The 18,473-nt window shown below is 43.1% G+C and overlaps 3 protein-coding genes across 3 annotated transcripts; 1 reads left to right on the forward strand and 2 right to left on the reverse strand.

Moving 5' to 3' along the window:
• Positions 1-188: 188 nt before the first annotated feature.
• Positions 189-5,236, reverse strand: ptp4a1 (protein tyrosine phosphatase 4A1). The gene is made up of 6 exons (XM_087802222.1): positions 5,071-5,236; positions 2,387-3,038; positions 2,230-2,322; positions 1,532-1,662; positions 1,193-1,267; positions 189-1,108 (listed from the first exon to the last, which is right to left on the reverse strand). The coding sequence occupies exons 2-6, from the start codon at positions 2,489-2,491 to the stop codon at positions 991-993; spliced, it is 522 nt and encodes a 173-aa protein (XP_087658348.1). The 5' UTR covers positions 2,492-3,038; positions 5,071-5,236; the 3' UTR covers positions 189-990.
• A 1,669-nt stretch (positions 5,237-6,905) lies between these two features.
• On the forward strand, positions 6,906-9,455 carry lgsn (lengsin, lens protein with glutamine synthetase domain). The gene is made up of 4 exons (XM_087802247.1): positions 6,906-6,931; positions 6,994-7,630; positions 7,698-7,864; positions 8,262-9,455. The coding sequence occupies exons 1-4, from the start codon at positions 6,914-6,916 to the stop codon at positions 9,453-9,455; spliced, it is 2,016 nt and encodes a 671-aa protein (XP_087658373.1). The 5' UTR covers positions 6,906-6,913.
• A 10-nt stretch (positions 9,456-9,465) lies between these two features.
• LOC148089031 (uncharacterized) lies at positions 9,466-18,404 on the reverse strand. Its single transcript, XM_087802234.1, has 5 exons — positions 18,314-18,404; positions 15,893-16,377; positions 14,557-14,721; positions 13,097-13,221; positions 9,466-12,436 (listed from the first exon to the last, which is right to left on the reverse strand). The coding sequence occupies exons 2-5, from the start codon at positions 16,328-16,330 to the stop codon at positions 10,432-10,434; spliced, it is 2,733 nt and encodes a 910-aa protein (XP_087658360.1). The 5' UTR covers positions 16,331-16,377; positions 18,314-18,404; the 3' UTR covers positions 9,466-10,431.
• Positions 18,405-18,473: the final 69 nt, after the last annotated feature.

The raw sequence follows: 18,473 nt of genomic DNA on the forward strand, positions 1-18,473 counted from the left end.
ACAAATAGTATTTTAACCATTTATTTTATTGGATATTTTTTGATTGTTTAAGCACTTTGTGACCCTGGTCTTGAAAAGCACTCTACAAATATTACTTACATGTCTAGAAAGAAAAACACTTTTACAAAAGACCAATTTCAAAATAGTTCCAGAAGGTGTTGATCAGACAAAAGAGAACAAAGTCAGTCTTCAGTGTATCATTTTAATGTACTCTCACAAGTTGTTGAACAGGTACAACTTTGTCGCCCACGTAACTAAACCGGACACCCACGGATAGTATAAATAGCCAACTAAAATAACAGTACACATTTCCAAATAGATAAAATCATCAAGTATCCAAGTCTTAAGTTACTGACATCAAATAAAAAAGGCATAAAATTAATCGTTGGAAGTCCAGTTTGAAGTGGAAAGAAAAAGGATCAAAAAGCGTCACATTGTGGACATGGCAGTTAGTAAACACATCAGTGAGAAAAGAAGAGTTCTTAAGTTTCGTATGAACCGAAGGGCGTGAGAGTTTAAGACTTCCTGCACGAGACAAAGGCAACGGTTTGAGTAGAAAAATTAAACCTTCTCCATATAGTCAGGCCAATGTTCCTTCTGCTCATAAGGCATTTATGGACGAAGTGTCTGAACAGTATGAAGGCGAAACTCTTTAAAATCCAGCAAATTAAACAGGTTGTTACTTCTCACGATATTTTAGCACATTCTTTAACGATGTAAACGGACTGGTCAATCTAGATCTTTGGGATACCTTGACGATTTTAAACAATACACAACTCTGCCCTTTATTTTTAAAAACAAAATCCCAGTTCAAGCAACTGTTTTTTTTCTTCCAATGAGCAGCTGTTAGGGGGCTGAGGGTGGGAGCCAAATAACCATCTATGAGGCGCTCAACAATAAAAACACTTCCACACAACGACTACTGAACAAACAAGCCTGCAAGCTAGCACGCTGGACTCTTCTTCTGTGGGTTTGGCGTTGCGTTTGGCTCTACTGGATGCAGCAGTTATTGCGATGGCCGTTGGAGTCTTTGAAGCGAAGGCGCATCTTTGGACGATATTTTTCCAGGTAGAAGAGCTGCTTGCTGTTGAACGCCCCGCGGCGCTTCCTGAGAGACGAAGGAAGACGTGAGACAGTCATTCTTCATTACGCCCGTCACACCAGCAGTAGTAACAGGTTTAAAGAAACTCACTGTCGAATGAACTGGACAGCATCTTCGTACTTCATCCCACATTCAATCAGAGCCAGTGCCACCAGAACTGGAGCCCTGCAGAGGCATACAAAGGTGAGACCACCATACTAAAAACACTCAAGTGTAAGAAGACAAACCCTTAAGGTTTACTTATCAGAATCATATGAGTGAATAGACACATTTAATTTGACCATAATCCAAGAAAATACTTTGCCTTGTGTTCTTTAGAGCGAAACAATCCTCTACATTTTAGTCACAGGATTTGACGACCCGACGGCTCATTGACCACATGATTTGACTGGAGATGTCAAACAAGCTTCAAACATTGAGGCGTCTCACCTCCCCAGTCCTGCCACACAGTGCACAGCGATGCAGCAGCCTGGCTCCTCCCTGAACTTCAGCTTCAGCAGGTTGAGCCAATCGTCCACGATCTGGTTGGAGGGAGGGGCACCGTCGTCAAAGGGCCAATCCTGTGGGACGAGAGGGAGGAGGGGGAACTACGTCAGCGGCTCGTTTTCTTGGAAACCAAAACAAAAGAAGTGTGAAGGCAGAGCCTGCAGCAGGGAGGGAAAATGTTGTTGATGGGGGAGGGCTTCTGGGTGTTCCCTAGTATCAGTGTCCTGGAAATGAACGCTGTTGAGTGTGAGCAGTGTCGCTAACATTTGTTGCAAGAATCCTCAGTAGTAGTCAGTTGGACTTTAGACCCGATACAAGACCTAGTTTCCTTCACCTGACTGAGCCGTTGTCACTATGCAGCTTCATTAGAGTTCATCTCAGATCAGCATTCAAATAAACTAAAATCATCATGTTCAGTTCACTCCAAAGTGTTGATCAACCATCAAAGATGAGGGTTTCACATTAAATCCAAGACTGTTGAAGCTCTTCTAGAGGATTTGAGACCATGTCAAGGAGCCCGATGGTTTGGACATGTAGTGAGGAGATACTGTTTGACCCATACTGTCACAAGACGATGTGATTCATGAATAAATGAGGACTTCATGTGAAAAGGAGTAACAAGAAAAACCATAAAGCCTCACCAGAACTTGTATTCCTTCCTTCACCACCAGGGTGGCATCATAGGTGGCTTCACACACTCTCACAACAGTGGTCACACCATACTTCTTCAGTTCCTGAGAGGTACAAGCAAAACAATAAGAACATGAACAAAAAAAACAAACTCAAAAAACAACTCACCTCAATAAACTTGTTCAGCGTGGCATTGGTTGGATTGTGGGTAATGAGAAACCTCATGTTCTTGTAGGTGATCTCCACCGGGGCGGGTCTGTTCATTCGAGCCATCGTGTAGGAGTTGAAAAAAAACTTTACGGAAAGATCCTCCACAGAGTAAGAAACACTAATGTAAACACGTAGAAGAGGAATGTCAAAGAAAATTGTCCAAAAACACAAATCCTCTGCTCTTCTTCCAAAGTTGGCGAAGTGAAACAAAAAGGTACAAATTTAAGGACTGTGACGTGTGAATTGGAAAGATGGGGATGTCTGCAGCCAAAAGATGGCGGACGAGAGAAGGAAAAACTCAAAACACTCTTTGGAATGGAAGAAAAAGAAAAAAGGGAAGACTCCAACAAGGCCAGTTCCACCTTGATTCTGGCAAGGCAGAGCCGACAAGGGCAGTGTGCAGCAGGTAGAGTTACCCCATCCAGGCCAAGTTATCGCTGGTGCTGAGAGTCCTGCTGACGATCAGGGGTCTCTCTGGCTCAAGTGTGTCGGATCGATTGAGAAGTTTGGCCGTTCACTCGTCTGCATCTGCGACGTGCTGAGCCTGGCAGTAGTCTCCACTGCCTTTCAGAAACTCCATAAATGTGTGACCCAGAACACCACAGAACTGCTGCAGGACACAGATAAAGATGGGGTTAGAATCTATGAACAGGCCCATACGACAAGAGTACCGGCACTCTCGCGGCGGCCCATGCCACTTGAATGATCATCAGAATGGGATCAATGTAATATTGCGTGTTTTCAACAAAGGTTAATTGTAGACAGGCGTGCGGGATGAGGCGTACTGAGAGGGATCCCATGTAGGGAGACCAGGAGAAATAAAAACAGTCACCAAAAAGGGCACAGGTGAAATTTATCGTTTCAGGATCTTTTAGTCCTTTAATGCATCAGGACCTTGTTGGTAATGAAAGGGATATAAGCCGCATGTGGGCTCGAACTTTTGTTGATTGGTGAAAACAGCAAGATGAAGAATTAAGAAACCAAATCTAGCTGGGATGACAACAAGTAAATGTTCAGCTGGCTTTCAACTTTTTTTAAGTCCTATTGTATGAACAGGTCATCGAACAAAAAACTAGTGTTGCTAGTGTCTTTGTAGCTACTACAAGCTTTGATACTAAAACACAGATCAAAAGCTGCAAAAGTTAAGCGACAGATTTACCCGATTATGCTGAAGAATATTGGTGAAAATACTTAAACCGATAACATAAATGTACACCTTTGTATGATGCAATGGGTCTCTTTATATAACCTGTTTAAGTCCTGACTCATAACAACCACGTTCTACATGCAGGATGTGTCATTGTTGACATTTAGGTCAAATATGGGAGGGCTCAACTAGACGTGGGACCTTTACACGGCAAAAAAAAAAAGACTGAAAAACACTCACATAAGTAACGGAAAATAGAGAAAGGTGAATAAGGTGGTTTTTCTTTCAGGGGTTTAAAAGTTCAAATATTTTTCGGGTACAGAGACAACCTCCTCAGAGAACAAAGCAATTCAAGTACACTGTGTAGAATTGGGAAAATAATGATTCAAGATTTGTTTAGTGCAGATCAGGTTCACTGGAGGGTGTAAGACTCAACCAGTTTGTGATATAATAACATACTAATAAACAAAACATATTGACTTAGCATGTCTCTTCATTTTCTTTTTAGAATAACGTCAACATACCAAGTTTATTTGTAAGTCAACATACATTTCATTAATTGAAAAATAAATCAAACATTGCTTTGAAAATCACTAAAAAGCTTCTTCCTACACAACAAAGGTTGACGTCTGGGGTGATTGTCTCAAACATGTATCCAACCAACTCGTTCATAGTGTCAAACACTCTTCGAGTTGGTTAGTGGATCTTAAATGGACCTATGTGTTCATCTTTAATTTACAATTTAAGTAAAAAATAAACATTCTTTTGAACAGACAGGGGTAATAAAGATGGTCGCAGCAAACAAGTGTAAACCGGATAAGACCAGAGACGACAATTGTTGAACAAAAGATGGGTTTAGTTGCTCGTAATGTGTTTCAAAAAAACCAAAACATTGACTCTAAGGTTAATCTAAACCATCCCCGGGAAAACACATGTACAATCGTTTGTTTTTCACGATCTTCTAAACGTAACCATGGATCATATTGCTGTAGCAACGTTCAAGTGGTGGGTCGGAACTAACAAAACAAAAAGGTAAAAGATAATCAGATATTTTGGGATAAAGTTAACGGTCCTTTGTGTTCCAACACACCGGCGCCATCACAGTCCCGGGCCTCGAGGGCACCAACGAGCCGGAGCATCACACGACACACTCGCCGCTTGTACCGATACAATAACACGGTGGGCGAACATGGCGCTCAGAGACGGGTTCGCAGTGAAACACTAAGGGACGGAATTGACAAACAAAAGGACGTAGAGGGCCTGGTGTTAATCCTTCTCGAGGGTTAGCAACAAGCTAACTCCAGCTGCGCACCCGCCGGCTTCATTGTCAATAAAACATTATTAAGTATAACACCAAAGCTCTATTGGTTCATGACAATATGAATATATTGCAGTTTTATTTTATCAATTAGCGACGATTTTAACAATATCGCGAAGGCCGGTGCCTGTTGTTTTAGAGAGGGGAAGAAGAAACAAAATGGACGCGGGTACTTACTGGGATATGCTTACTCATTGAAGATTGTAACTTAATCATACAGCCGGTCCTCAGAAAAACGTGTTATACATGAATCGGTTCTCAACCATATGTGTCGGTGCTGCTTCTCCGAGGGGAGCCCAAGTCTCCTGGTGCCGAAGGTCCACTTCAGCGGAGAGAAGAGACGGAGTGGAGTCCGCGTCCTGTTTTGGAGTGTCGAAATAAAATCACGTAGTCAGAATCTCAAGATAACAATAAAATAATACATTTTAAATCACCCCCCTGTGCGTTATATTTTCTTTTTAAATTATAATATTCTATTTTTTATGTTCATTGTTGACCATTTTATCAGTTCGACCGTCGCGCTAAACAAAAACAACGTCTTATTCTGAAACTTTGCTTTTAATCGTTTCAGTCATTTCAGGCATTGAACTCTGTGAACTTGATAGATCTGAACCGCACCCTGACTACATGAGGTGTTGCGTCCAGACACGCGTCCAGATGTTGCAACCTTTCGCGACGACCTTCCACAGCCGGGCAGAAACATGTCCCCGAAAATACTTTACAATGACCCTCATCCAAATGGCGAATAGATTTAAGTATGTGTTCTTTTCAAATGTATACGAGTTTTTGTCATTGTTGTGACTAAAAACAAATGAATATAGTAATTTAGAGGATCAGGTTCTCATGAATGACGTCCACCTGAGGGAAGATGTCATCTCCATCATGTCCTATTTGGATACACAAGAACCTTTTTCTTCCTATCAAGAACAGTTATTTTAGTTCTCTATCAAAACAATAATAAAAATAATATCAATTGATATTAAAGGGCTAATCAAACAAAAAAAAAATCAAAAAACAAATATAAAACCAGGATATTTATTAAAACGTACAAAGAAACATACAAAAAATAGCAGTTTCGCAAGAAATATATGAAAGTCTAAAGGGTAGAACTTCAAAGTTCTACTGGAAATAAATGTACTAAGACCATTTTTAGAACAATTTAGGTTCCTTCAAGTTGTCAGGTTAAGAGCTTCACTTGGTTTGCGAGTCTTGTATCTCATCTACTGCAAATAAAATTGTCATTCAGCTCCATTTCTGCCCATCTTTTACTATCCTTTCTGATCAGCAACTTCAATTAAATCATTTTGGATCCAGTTCAACAAGTTACAAAACAACTTTTTTTTTCTGGCATAACCGTAAAATAAATCATGCATTTTAATGTGTCTACCTGAATCTTCATGCTGTCAATGAAGCTCACAGTATCTGGAGGTAGATGTTATCACACGATCAGAATAAAAGGCAAGAGAAACAATGATGAGACGATTGTTGCTGAACAGCCACACAGAGGTGAGGCACGTTACTGATTTATTCTCTGAGCTTCATTGAGCGATCAACAGTAACAATACTTTTAGAAAATACAAATACAACCAAATGAATAAAATGTCTCATACTAAATATGCATCTTTAACGCAGATCAGTGTGAAATATTAATATGCGTTTTATTTCCTTTTTTATTAACATGATGCATCATAACCGCACGCTTGACCAGTGGAGTTCATTGCCCTTGTCGCTTTTGTCTCCTGTTGTGTTTCTCTGGAACACAAACTTTGACGCTTCTGGAAACAAAACCGCTAAGCTCATCACTTTCACAAAGAAAAAAAAAATTAAAGCATGTCAATGGTTCCGCCCTACAGCCAATCGGCAGCCGGCTCCAGCGTGGACCAGCACATACCCGTGTATGTGTGCTTGTGTGTGTGTGTTTGGACGGTCAAAAGAATCTTCCAATCCGTCACCATTGTAGCAATTGTGTATAAAAATTAATGAGACGGTGTGAATGAGTGCCGGGGCCGCCGACAGAAACATGAATGAAGATTGTCAGGTAACTTTTGTGTTGGTGCTATAATATGCAAATCAATCTGTGTTCCACTTTTGTGTTCCAAGGAAAACCAACCCAAAGACCAGGTCGATGGCTCAGGGATGAGTCTGGGTCAGAAAAAAGGGGTGAGAGTAACAGGGAAATACTCTTCTCCTTTGGACTGGGGGCGGAGGCAGAGTCCTTCTATTATCCACACCCAGACAAGCACCCCCCTGCCGACAGAAAACCCAATACTTATCTCCATAGGACCTATGACCCATAGACCCCTGGACCTACCTGAGTCCGCTGAATCTTCCATGGAGGACTGGATTGTGGGCCCAAAGACCAGAGTGTCGTACAAAGCAATGGGGCCCCCAAGGCAGACTTTGGAAGAGTTGAAGAGCATACTGAAGGAGACTCCAAGGGTTCTAGAAAGATGCGATGGAAAGCCTGGTAGTCCGTACACTTACTTGTATGGTAGCGATGGCAGCCAATCAGATGGGGGACAGAACGGCGAAAGCTCTCAAACATTTAGCACGTTCAAACCTCTGACTGAGGCTTCCAGAAGGGCAACCAAGTCCAGAGGAGGCACCCCTATTCATCAGCCCACCAGCATGGATTCATCCAGCTCGTTCAGGTCAGAACCAAACACAAATAGTCAGCAGGGGGCCCGAGGACACATGCATGCCAGCGGCAGCAGAGGAGACACTGGACATCCCTCAGGTCGGTTCAACTTGGAGGCGCTTCGTAACCTCTTTCTTTATTCCGCTATTGACTTGAATTTTTGCAGATAACAGTGGCCAGAGCTGGGAGATGTCGGGGAACCATCACTTCGTTTCGGCCATGGAGCAGATTAAGCAGCACATCGCCAGAGAAAACATAAACTTTGTGCGATTCGAGGCCACTGATCTGCATGGAGTATCAAGATCTAAAACTGTTCCTGTTCGCTTCTTCCATGTAACCAAACACTCATCAGCTTTTGGCTTTGTAGCAGTTAGCCAAGCTTAGCAAGTATTCTGTCTTGTACCTGTGTGGGTGTTTCCACTGTGTTCTACCTGTAACCAAATTATTTTTTAACATATTTTACATTTCGAAATCTTCAGTGGTCAGTTCATGTTGAAAGTGGCCCATGTTAGGAAAGCAGTTTACCTGGTTACCGATCTGTAGTGAGGTTACGTTATCAGGTAAGAAATGTTGTCCACCTAACTAACAGCGACTGTTTTAGTTGGCCAGGAAAGTGGATACTTGGACAGTTGTTACAGTATCTAACCTTGTCATCTTTTACACTGAAGACAGGTGGTCTTCTTTTTGTTAAGAAGAGAGATCATTTATCCCTTTCTTGTGTTATTCTTAGGAGAAGGCGGTTTATGGTGTCCCGATGCCCAGAAGCTACTTGGAGCTCACTCTAAGTCCAAAGAGTAATGAGGTGGACCATGCCAGCAATGCCAACTTCAGCAGCGATGTGCTCCTGATTTCTGACCTGTCCACATTCAGGGTTCTGCCTTGGGCCGAGCAGACCGCTCGAGTCATCTGCGACCCCTGCACTGTAACAGGAAATGCACTGCGCACCTCACCACGGCTCATTGCCAAGCAGCTCCTGGGTCAGCTTCAGACCATTGGGTTCTCTATATTCTCCTCCTTTACCTATGAATGCAGTATCCTGGGGGCTCCTGACCGCATAGGCCCAAAGACCCTTTTGTTTCCTGCCACCACCCTGCTCAGCAACCATGATCTGCCGTTCATCCAGCAGCTGTTAGATAGCATGTACTGCATGGGTGCAGATATTGACAGCATTGCTTCTGCTAGTGGTCCTGGCCAAATGGAGATTAACCTAAGGCCTGAGTTTGGGATCGCTGCAGCAGATAGCGCCTTCACTTTCCGCACTGGCATCAAAGAAATGGCCCGTAAACACAGCTACATCGCAAGCTTCTTCACCGATGATGGCATGTATAATGCTGGAGTCCTCTCTCACAGCCTGTGGGATGCCAACGGGAGGCGGAGTCTGTTCCAGAGCCAAGAGAAGCCAAACGAGTTGTCCGAGATGGGCCGTAAGTGGCTGGCTGGACTCCTGACCCACTCCGCTGCTCTGAGCTGTTTGATGTCTCCGGGTTTAGGATGCAGAAGTCATATTGCCAAGACCATTAAAGACCCCAAGCGAATTCTCTACGCCACTTTTGGCTGCAATGATAACAGCAGCTCCTTCAACATTAAGTGTCACGGCGGCCGTGAAACGCACATCGACAACAAGCTAGGCTCCGCTATGGCTAACCCATACATCGTTCTGGCGGCCACAGTTGCAGCGGGACTGGACGGAATACGACGCAACCTGGTCATAGAAGGTGGGATACATAAAGCTCCTGGTCAGCAGAAAGAGTACAAAATTCCCGTGAAGCTGGAGGACGCTCTAGATGCGCTGGGGGATGATAACATCATCAGGTCTGCTTTGGGAGAGCCATTCGTTCAGTACTTCATTGCAATGAAGAAGTTTGAGATCGAGACGCAGGAGCTGGATGATGAGAGAAACAAATGTCTGGAGTATTTCATTTGAGGATCTTAAAAAGTTAAGATGTGTTTATTTGACAAAATCATGATATCCATTCGAAAATAAAGAAATAAATCGAGCCCTGATGTGTGTTTTGTCTCTGCTTGATTTCATATGTTTAGCTTGTTTATGGAGGATGTCTTGGCCTACCTCCTCCTACCAGCAGAGGGCAATATCTCAACGGCAACACTCGGCAGAGAGCTTTAAAGCTGTGAGTGCAAGGAAACACATGTCGACTGGAGTCACTGGAGAGACCTACCTGAGTTGACAAGTTTGCTGAGTTGATCTTTGACAAAGAGATGAAGCTGCCGGCAGCGAAGGAGTAGAAAGTTGAAGTCAACAAGATGAAGCTTCCCTGAGGGTTCTTTCTTATTAAACACCTTTTAAAAACTGTTTTTACACGTATTTACAAGTTTTTTTCAAACACTGAGCATGTTGTCCCACCCATGAAGACCCCAAAATCTGAGTTTACTCTATAATACTGCAACCTCTAGCGGGAATCTTCTGAATAGACACACAACTGTAGACCAAGATCAACAATAACAACATACAGCAGGTCGTGTTATACTTAGTTGTAATCATGATATATTATCTGACTGGAAAGAGCCTTAATAAAAGAAACATTGATATTTAATTTAAATATTGGAAGCTAATTTTACGACATAGCCCGTTTGTCGTTACAAAATAGATAAATGGTCATTTTTAACCAGCAGGAGGTAGGAAGAAACCCAGACAAATGTACATGTTATTTTCAACAGAATAGTCTCTGTGTCTACATTTATGAGCTTTTGACACTTGATTCCACAGCTCATTGAGATATTTGAAAGACCAATGTTCAATATTGATTGTTGACAAGAAGTGAAACTGTCCACTGAACAATAATTGTGCATCAGATCACAACAACTTGTAAGACCCATGTTTTTTGTTGTTGTTGTTATATATAATAAAGAGGCGAACGGCCTGAAAACCTGCCATGGCCGGTTCACTTGTTCTTGTGTATGAAGCTTCCCATTCGTTGCATAAAACGTCCCAATTTTTTCTCCGTTCCACTGTGAGACCCCGAATAGCTGGGATCTTGCCTGCTGAGCGAGGAGCTCTTTTCTTTCTCAGAGGCATGCAAATGTGTCGTCTTTGAGGGTTTATTGGCAGAGACATTTTCAGAGCTGCTTAGCAGGAGCTCGTAGCGGCTGTAGGCTTTCTCCCTCCGAGTCTGGTGGACCATTATGGCCTCCTCTTCCACATTACTTCTGGACCCGCGCTCTTGCTCTGGTGCTGGATTTGCTTTTTTCTTACTCGAACGCTGCGGAGACAACCTGTGCATGGTGAAGGGTGACGACTTCGGCCTTTCACCCTCTGCACCTGGAGAGTTCTGTGACCTGCCGCTGGTCTGACCTTTCTTTGCTGTTTGTTCTGCATGTTTGACAGCTGGGGGTGCTTGTGAGTCCGTCCTTGGCTGCTGGCTTGGTCCTGAGTGATGCAGTGATTTAACTTTTGTTACTGGTTTGTCTTCTTTTTTACTTGCTCTCCGTTCTTCTGACGCGGGACACGTTTGCGGCTTTAACCTCAAGGAGTTCTTTCTCTGCAGTGTCACTTCCTCACGCTGCTTCTCACTTTTAGGTTCCGATGACACCTTTGGAACTGTTTTGGCTTCTTTAGTTAAGGACTTCCTTCTTTCTCTTGAGTTGTTAGAACTCGATGTTTTGCTGGTGGAACTGTGATTATCCTTGAGAATGTCTTGACTCTCTGGCACATTAGGCATGAGGGGCTTCACCTGAGTGGCAGCTTTTCCATCTCTTTCTTCAGTCAGAACGGCCATCTTGTCGGAACTGTTAACACCCTCTCTCTCTTCCGGGATTTCACTTAAGGACTTCATGGTTCTTGGGTGCTGCATGCCCAGTGTTCCCTGCAGCAGGTGAGATTTGAGAGCGGGGTCGTTGTGTTTGCTATTCAGCTCTGCGGCTGATGTGGTTCTCAAAAGTGGCTCGTTCCAGTCGTACTGTGATTTTCGCTCTGACATCGATTTGATGTCGAAGTAAGAAGTGGCCCGGGTGCCATCATTGACAATGTGCTCTGTTTGATCCCCTTCTTTGTTGGGATCTCCTTCTTTACTAGAGTTCGGATTGCTCTGCTGCTCCTGCCTCGCATCTAGACCTCTTGAAGAGGTGAGAAGCTTTGGTCTCTCTAAGGTGGCATACATAGACCTCAAGGACTCCTGGCTTTGCCTCTGGTTGTTGTAATCCTGCATGCTCAGCCTTTTCTGCCTCATCTCCTCCAACCTGCTCTTCACGTCCCGGGACCGGCTGTGAATCACTTGAGTTTGCTGCTCATTCAATCCTGTATGACTGCTGTAGGGAGACCCCACGGGGGAAAATGCTCCAGAATTATCTAGATAAGCATCACGTTCAGTCATGTAAGTGTCCATCTTCCATTTGTGGAGGGATGTTTCAGAATTGAACGGGATCAGGTTCTGATCTGGACCATAGCGGCTTTGATGTCTGTTGTATTGATGTGACAGCCGGTTTTGCAGTGTGGGGTCCATGTGGCCTCTCTGGCCGTTATTTTCAGGTAGTCCAACATCCTTCGTTCCCATCCTCATCCGACTCAAAGAGTTCAGCTTCTGCAGCTCACCTCCATAACTGTGCCCCCTCACCAGAGTTCCCATCTCGGGAACGTGGGATTGATGCAGCCGATCCTGCATGCTGATCCCACGCGTCAACGGGCCTTGACTGTTAAAACCATTGTCCTGAGCAATCTTCAATCCTTTGGATCTCATTTGGACCTGATGTGGAGACAGCTGGCTGGAGTTTGGGCTGTGCTGCTTCAAGACGTCAGCAAGTTGCCGGTGGGACGGCCTTTCTTTGGACAAGATGCCAGGAACTGTGGAGCGTGCGTACAGGCGTCGGAACTCCTCATCGTATGAGGCAACCAGCTGACCAGTGACGACCAAGACCATGCTCAGATTGATCTTCTCGAAGGACCACGAGTAGCTAGGAACAGAAGAACCACAGTAAGAGAAGAAGAAGGAGCTGTATTTAATGAGCTTTGGGAAATAAATAACATGTGTATAAAAGTCTTAATTAAGCCTCACCCAGGAAGCGACTAGGGGTGGGAGAAAATATAATATATTTCACGATATTCAACAGAACTGTATTGAATTTCATTTTGACTGCATTTCTTTATGGTTCTTTTATAGTTTATATTTCAATAAAGTGTAAGTAAATCAAATTGAAATTCCCAATTAACACTCAAATAGTCACAGCGTTTTAGTGTTGCAATTAAAGCTCCTGTTGCTAGGTGGCAGTCATCATTACATTCTCAGTAGCTGAAAGAACAATCAAATCGGGGGTGACTGAGGACGAGCGGATACAGTCGACTCCGGCAGCTTTTAAAGCTGACGTGTGGATACATTTTGATTTCAAAACAAACAAAATCAAGACTTTGTCCAGATGTAATTCTGCAACTCTAGAGTCAAGTACTCCTTCAATACTACAAATATATTCTTCGTCCTACAGTATCACAACATATCGTATCACTGCCAAAGTATCTTTACATATTGTTTGATCAGGGTCATTACATTACACACCGCTAGTAGCAAATAATTCAAAAGTAAATTGGCAATGTTGGACCATACGGCCAGTTCTTCTCACCTGTAGGTTCCGTACAGTACTGTGCGACAGTCCACCAAGATAAACTTCTGTTGCAGGATCCCGTGAAACTTCACAGCCGACTGACACTGGTACTGTGGCCCCGACACCGTCCGCACCCGAATATTCTGAAACCAGAAAGGTTTTAAAACAAACTCTAATGAACACGTGACAAACTCGCCGAGCGGCAATAGTGTTGACACACTGTCTTGCTCCGTTTAGAAGACACTTCCGCAGAACAATGGGGAAGACAAGTAAACCTTCACTAAAATCGGTGACAAGTCAAAAAAAAAACCCAGAGGTGTTATTTTCTTTTGTGTTCAGATGTTTGTGTTTATACCCTTTTTGTTTTCCAATATTGTTATCAACAATCTTCAATGTTGTGTCTCCTTCTTTGGGTGTCATTCTGCTCTCAGTTGATTTATTTTAATTTGTTTTTCTTTCCTCCGAGTTTATCTTTTTGTGTCTTTTTATTCATCATGGTAATATTGTGAATTTGTGTTTATCTTTGTTTTGTCGTTTGAGTGACTGTGTTTTTGTTTATTTTCAAGATTAGTGAACGGAAGTTTTTGTAGTTTTTATTGTTTGTTTTGAGAGTTTGAGGCGGGAGGCTGGGGACACCCTGGACAGGACACACAACCATTCACTCGGAAACTTTCCCCCAGTTCCCAGTCAACCTATGTATGTTTTTGGAGGAAAACCGGAGTGCCCGGAGTAAACCCACAGCACACAGAGAGGTCACGTGTTATCACCCTCCCTTGCTGTGAGCCATCTCGTGCTAACCACTGCGCCAAAGTGTGCCCCCAGGTGAATAATTGTGTTGTGTTATCGCTTGACCCGTGCACGTCACAGTGTTGTTCTTATGTTGTAACTCCCTCCTCACATCTCCTCGTTACACTTCAATCTTTTCTTAACCTGACAAGACCAAACGTGTGCGTCACTTCTAGTGTAGCTCATGATCGTAAAGTTGCCTGCAGGGTTTGTTCAAAGTTTCTGTTTGTGTGACTTCATATTTGAACAGTCCGAGTGTCGCCGTCACGCGGCAGAGCAGGAAAATCAAGCTGCTGTCAGCGCTCAGGTGTGCGTCGCTCAGGTGTGCGTCGCTCAGGTGTGCGTCGCTCAGGTGTGCGTCGCTCAGGTGTGTGTCACCCAGATGTGTATGGCTCAGGTGTGTATCGCTCAGGTGTGTTGCTTAGGTGTGTGTAGTTGTGGTCGGCGTGAATATCTGAACTAATCCAGTGACGGATAAAAAGGTCAAGTCAGAGGTGCAGCAGCTCACTGGAATGTAGAATTTCCGATGTTGGAGGAAAAGAAAGTTCTTCTGATCTGCAGCCTCAGCGGAATAAAGTCGCTGGTTCAAATCCAGAGTTGTAAATATTACAAAAGGGGAGACCCTTCAGGCCCCTGCCTCTCTAATCCAGGTAGCTTGGAAGTGTGTGTGCGTCTGTGTGTATGTTCTCTACCTTCAGGTCCTTGATGTCCACTCCGACCCGCTGGGCCATGGCCCTGAAGCTCCTGTAGTTGGTCTGGTCCAGCAGGATGTAGATCATCACCCCCCGCAGAGTTGCACTGACAACCTCTTTGAAGATGTCCACGTCGGTGAAAACGTCCATCGCTATGGCAACCAGCTGAAACATAGCATCACAAACGAGATTGAGATAGAGTTGAGAAGAGATGAACAAACACACAGTCATGATGACAAACATGCAGCGACTAACAAACAAGTACGGATTAGAATGACACACACAATAACACACCAACAACAGAAACGTGCACGCACACGTGAAACTTCACTATGAACTCTAATATTAACATTAAAGTTTATTAACAGACAAACCACCAACCATGAACACACATATCAGTGACATAGTAATTTACACTGTAGGAAACACACAAACTGAAGATCAATGAAACAACAAACACACAAAACCAAACCATATTGCGACACGTCAACATCATCACACAGCTACACAATAACATCTGGAGTCAGGTTAGACGAGCGCGTGGTTGTGTATTCGCCCACGGTGACTAACAAACAACCCGAGGAGTTAACTTTTGCTGTTTCCTCTGTCAGGGAATGGAACCACAGACCTCTGCGAATGTTGCTCAGCAGGTTTGTTAAGAGACACAACTGCCGCCTTGAAAACACAAACATCAATTTTGTCTTTTCTAAGTCCAGAAACGAACAAACATCCGTCAAGACGTAACACAGATGATTAGATGTTTGAGTTTCTGTCCAAGTTGTGTTGTTGTGTGAGTTCAAGTCCCTGGACAAGCTGCTGTGTATGACTTATTTAATGTCATGTGACCTGAGCTCCATGGCAGAGGTATGCTTCCTCTCCCAAGGTAAAAATGTTGTCATGAACGTCTATGTCGGCAGAAACACTTTTGTTCCTCGTTGGGCGTTCGGTTGACAAATTGAAATAAGGGCATCATCGCGGTCACGTGACCCTCCTGTGGCTTCCGTGACCTCGAAAAAGGTAATGAAGACGGCAAACATTGACTCTTGATTAAAAAACAGGATGAGAACGACTACACAACATGTGCTGCTGACTTGCCTGAAGTCACAACTAGAGTTAATCAGTAATCCGCCTGTGTGTGTGTGTGTGTGTGTGTGTGCAGCAACGCCTACTATTGTGTGTAAAATAAATGTCTATTGTGCAGCGTTGCCATGGTAATGTAGAAAATTGTGCCTTCTACTGTCCAAGTTCAGTGTGTGATTGTCACTTGATGTCACTTAAAGAAACAGTGTCTTTGTAATGTAATTGTGAGAGGTGATGAAGAAGTTTGACCTCTCACCTCACGGGCCTCCTGGATCTGCTTCCGGACCACCTCTTTGATGGAGGGCGTGTTCTCTCGCGGCGGGTGGAAGAGCAGGCTGATGCTGGTGTCGGCGTCGTTCAGCGTGACCTCGGGCCAGCCCAGGTCCAGGTCCGGTATCTCCTCGTCGGACTCCGTGGGGAAGTAGGTGGAGGGGCTCAGGGTGTCGGTCGTCTGCTTGGTCTCGCCCTCCTCCTCCACCAGGGGGACCTCCGCGTTGTCCAGGATGAACCAGACCTCATCGTCCGACAGCAGGTGGCTGAGCTGCTCCGCCCGAAGGAACTCCTCGTAGGCCTCCTTGCCGCCGCAGAGCAGGGCGTAGATGGCGAGGCGGTACGACTCGCGGTAGTGGGGCTGGATGTACGCCGGCGCTTCGTCGACGTCCAGGGAGGACAAGTCCGACAGATTGGACTCCATAGCTCCCTTGCCTGGTCCTATTCTAAGGAAGATGTCGAGTCCTTCACCTGAGACCGGCAAGAGAACAGGAGTCAGTGAACCCGCAACCTCAGTCACGTGAGGAGAGTTGACGGGTCTCTGCGCTGACCCCGGTGACCGGGGTGAGTCGTGATTATTGAGAACAATATAAATTAACTAAATGACAAATAATATAACATCTTAGAGTTAATTTAATAAACATTTAAACTTAAAACAGCAAATATTCAAGAATAAAGGGGAACATTTAAGAATGAAAGTATTTTAAAATGAGTACACCCGCTGTAATATAAAAGAAAGTATACTCTAGAAATAAATGAACCAAAAATATAAATAATAATAATAATGCAACTGTTCAAATTATAAATATGAAATACAAAACTAAATAGAGAAACAATATTAATTTAGTAATTTAATTTTAGTAATTTATATTTATAGAGCGCTTTTCTAGACCAGGGTCACAAAGCGCTTAAACAATCAAAAATACTCAAAAAATATATACTAAAAAGATCAAGATAACACCAAGAAAAACACAGGTGTCCCTGAAAATCAAGGAAAAGCCTGCACGAATAAGAAAGTCTTAAGAATATTGATATTCTATATAGAAAATCAGGAAAAAACCTGCACGAATAAGAAAGGCTTAAGAATATTGTATAACAAAGGACTTTAAAAAACATTTCAGATGTAAGAAAGAATGTTTTGAAACAATCCTGTTGGCTGTTAGCTGTTAGCTGTTAGCTGGCTGGGCTGCAGTGGTCAGTGCAGAACTAGACCTGCTGACAAGGTCACATGGGGTCGAGCCCCAAACTCACTATTTTAAACTTAAGTGATGGATCCCGGCTGGCAGTACTCATGATACACATTCTACTGCAACTGGAACTGAGTCTGCCCCAGGGTCTCCTCCCAATCTAACTGTAAGAAATTGGATCTGTTCTTTGGGTCTGAGTTTGGATTTAAACATGTTACAGTTGTGTGTGTAGGTTGCAGGCTTGATCGCCGATGTTCCCTGAGGAACAACGGTGACAGCATTCCTTCCACTTGTTGAACATACAGACTGACAGCTTCTCACGCTTGTGTCGAGCTACACGTTTATTATCAACTTTTAATCAGAAAATCTTTTTCTTCATTAGTCTTTTTAGTTTTCTTCAACACTTAAACTCACTCATTATTTCATGATCAGGTTTTTAAACTGTTGGTATTTTACATTTGAAAACATTTATTTAATATCAAACTTTTTTACCTAATATTGTAGTATCTTTCCCTTTTTACACATTTACCTATTCTTTCAAATACTCTAATGACATTATATTGATTCCATGTAATCAAAAAATTAAAAAAGTTCACTTTAATCGATAAAATATATTTTCATATTTTCCCTGTTTCAGTTTAAATTTTAATTTATTATTTCGTTTTAAATCAACAAAATTGTCATAACATTTATATATTATATAAGTTAACACCTTGGAGATTATTTTTTTAATGTTAATTTATCCATACTTACTAAATAAACCTTGAATCTGTTGCAAATGTGTAATATGTACATGATTATTTTATCCTCAATACCTTTAACTTCAAAGTTTTCTACCAACATATTACAGGTTTATTGTATGTTTTATTTATTAAATTATTATTGTGACTATTACTGACTTTCACACCTAATGTATTTAAAATACTATTGCACATTCAATTCCATTCTTTGGTTTCTGAAACAAGTTTTTCAAACTAATTTCCAATTCTTCATTTTTCTTGGCTTTGACATAATTCCCTCTGCTTCATGAATCATCAACATATTTGTGGAAATTAATTTTGTTTGATCATGTTCCAAACACACCCCACTCCTCCCCCCCTGTCGGACCATGTGATCGTTCGAGAAGGAACCTGAAAGTCCGGTGAGATACAGGAGACGTGGACAAACATAAAAAAGTGGATTTCAACGACAAATCTTCCCTCCTGATAAAAGATTCTTACCTCATCAAGTGTCCAGAGACATGAACAAGAGTGAAACACCGCAGCAGCTATGAGGTGTCTAAGCCGGTCCTACCTGCCCGGGGAGGAGGCCCCGCCCACCAGGACTCACCTGGCTCCAGAGCAGGTTTGTCTGCGCGGATCTGGATGGAACATGCAGAGG

Source organism: Callionymus lyra, chromosome 1 (assembly GCF_982586985.1).
Source record: "Callionymus lyra chromosome 1, fCalLyr1.hap1.1, whole genome shotgun sequence".
In the NCBI taxonomy this organism is placed as follows: domain Eukaryota; kingdom Metazoa; phylum Chordata; class Actinopteri; order Syngnathiformes; family Callionymidae; genus Callionymus; species Callionymus lyra.

Coding starts and splice junctions, on each gene's coding strand:
- ptp4a1 (XM_087802222.1), bottom strand. CDS start 2,491: ATGGCTCGAATGAACAGACCCGCCCCGGTGGAGATCACCTACAAGAAC. Junction 1,268..1,531: donor TGTGTGGCAGGACTGGGGAG/GTGAGACGCCTC, acceptor ATGCCTCTGCAG/GGCTCCAGTTCTGGTGGCAC. Junction 1,109..1,192: donor GCTGTCCAGTTCATTCGACA/GTGAGTTTCTTT, acceptor TTCGTCTCTCAG/GAAGCGCCGCGGGGCGTTCA.
- lgsn (XM_087802247.1), top strand. Junction 7,631..7,697: donor AGACACTGGACATCCCTCAG/GTCGGTTCAACT, acceptor GAATTTTTGCAG/ATAACAGTGGCCAGAGCTGG. Junction 7,865..8,261: donor TTCCTGTTCGCTTCTTCCAT/GTAACCAAACAC, acceptor TGTTATTCTTAG/GAGAAGGCGGTTTATGGTGT.
- LOC148089031 (XM_087802234.1), bottom strand. CDS start 16,330: ATGGAGTCCAATCTGTCGGACTTGTCCTCCCTGGACGTCGACGAAGCG. Junction 14,722..15,892: donor AGATCCAGGAGGCCCGTGAG/GTGAGAGGTCAA, acceptor GCTATGTTTCAG/CTGGTTGCCATAGCGATGGA. Junction 13,222..14,556: donor TGGACATCAAGGACCTGAAG/GTAGAGAACATA, acceptor TTCTGGTTTCAG/AATATTCGGGTGCGGACGGT.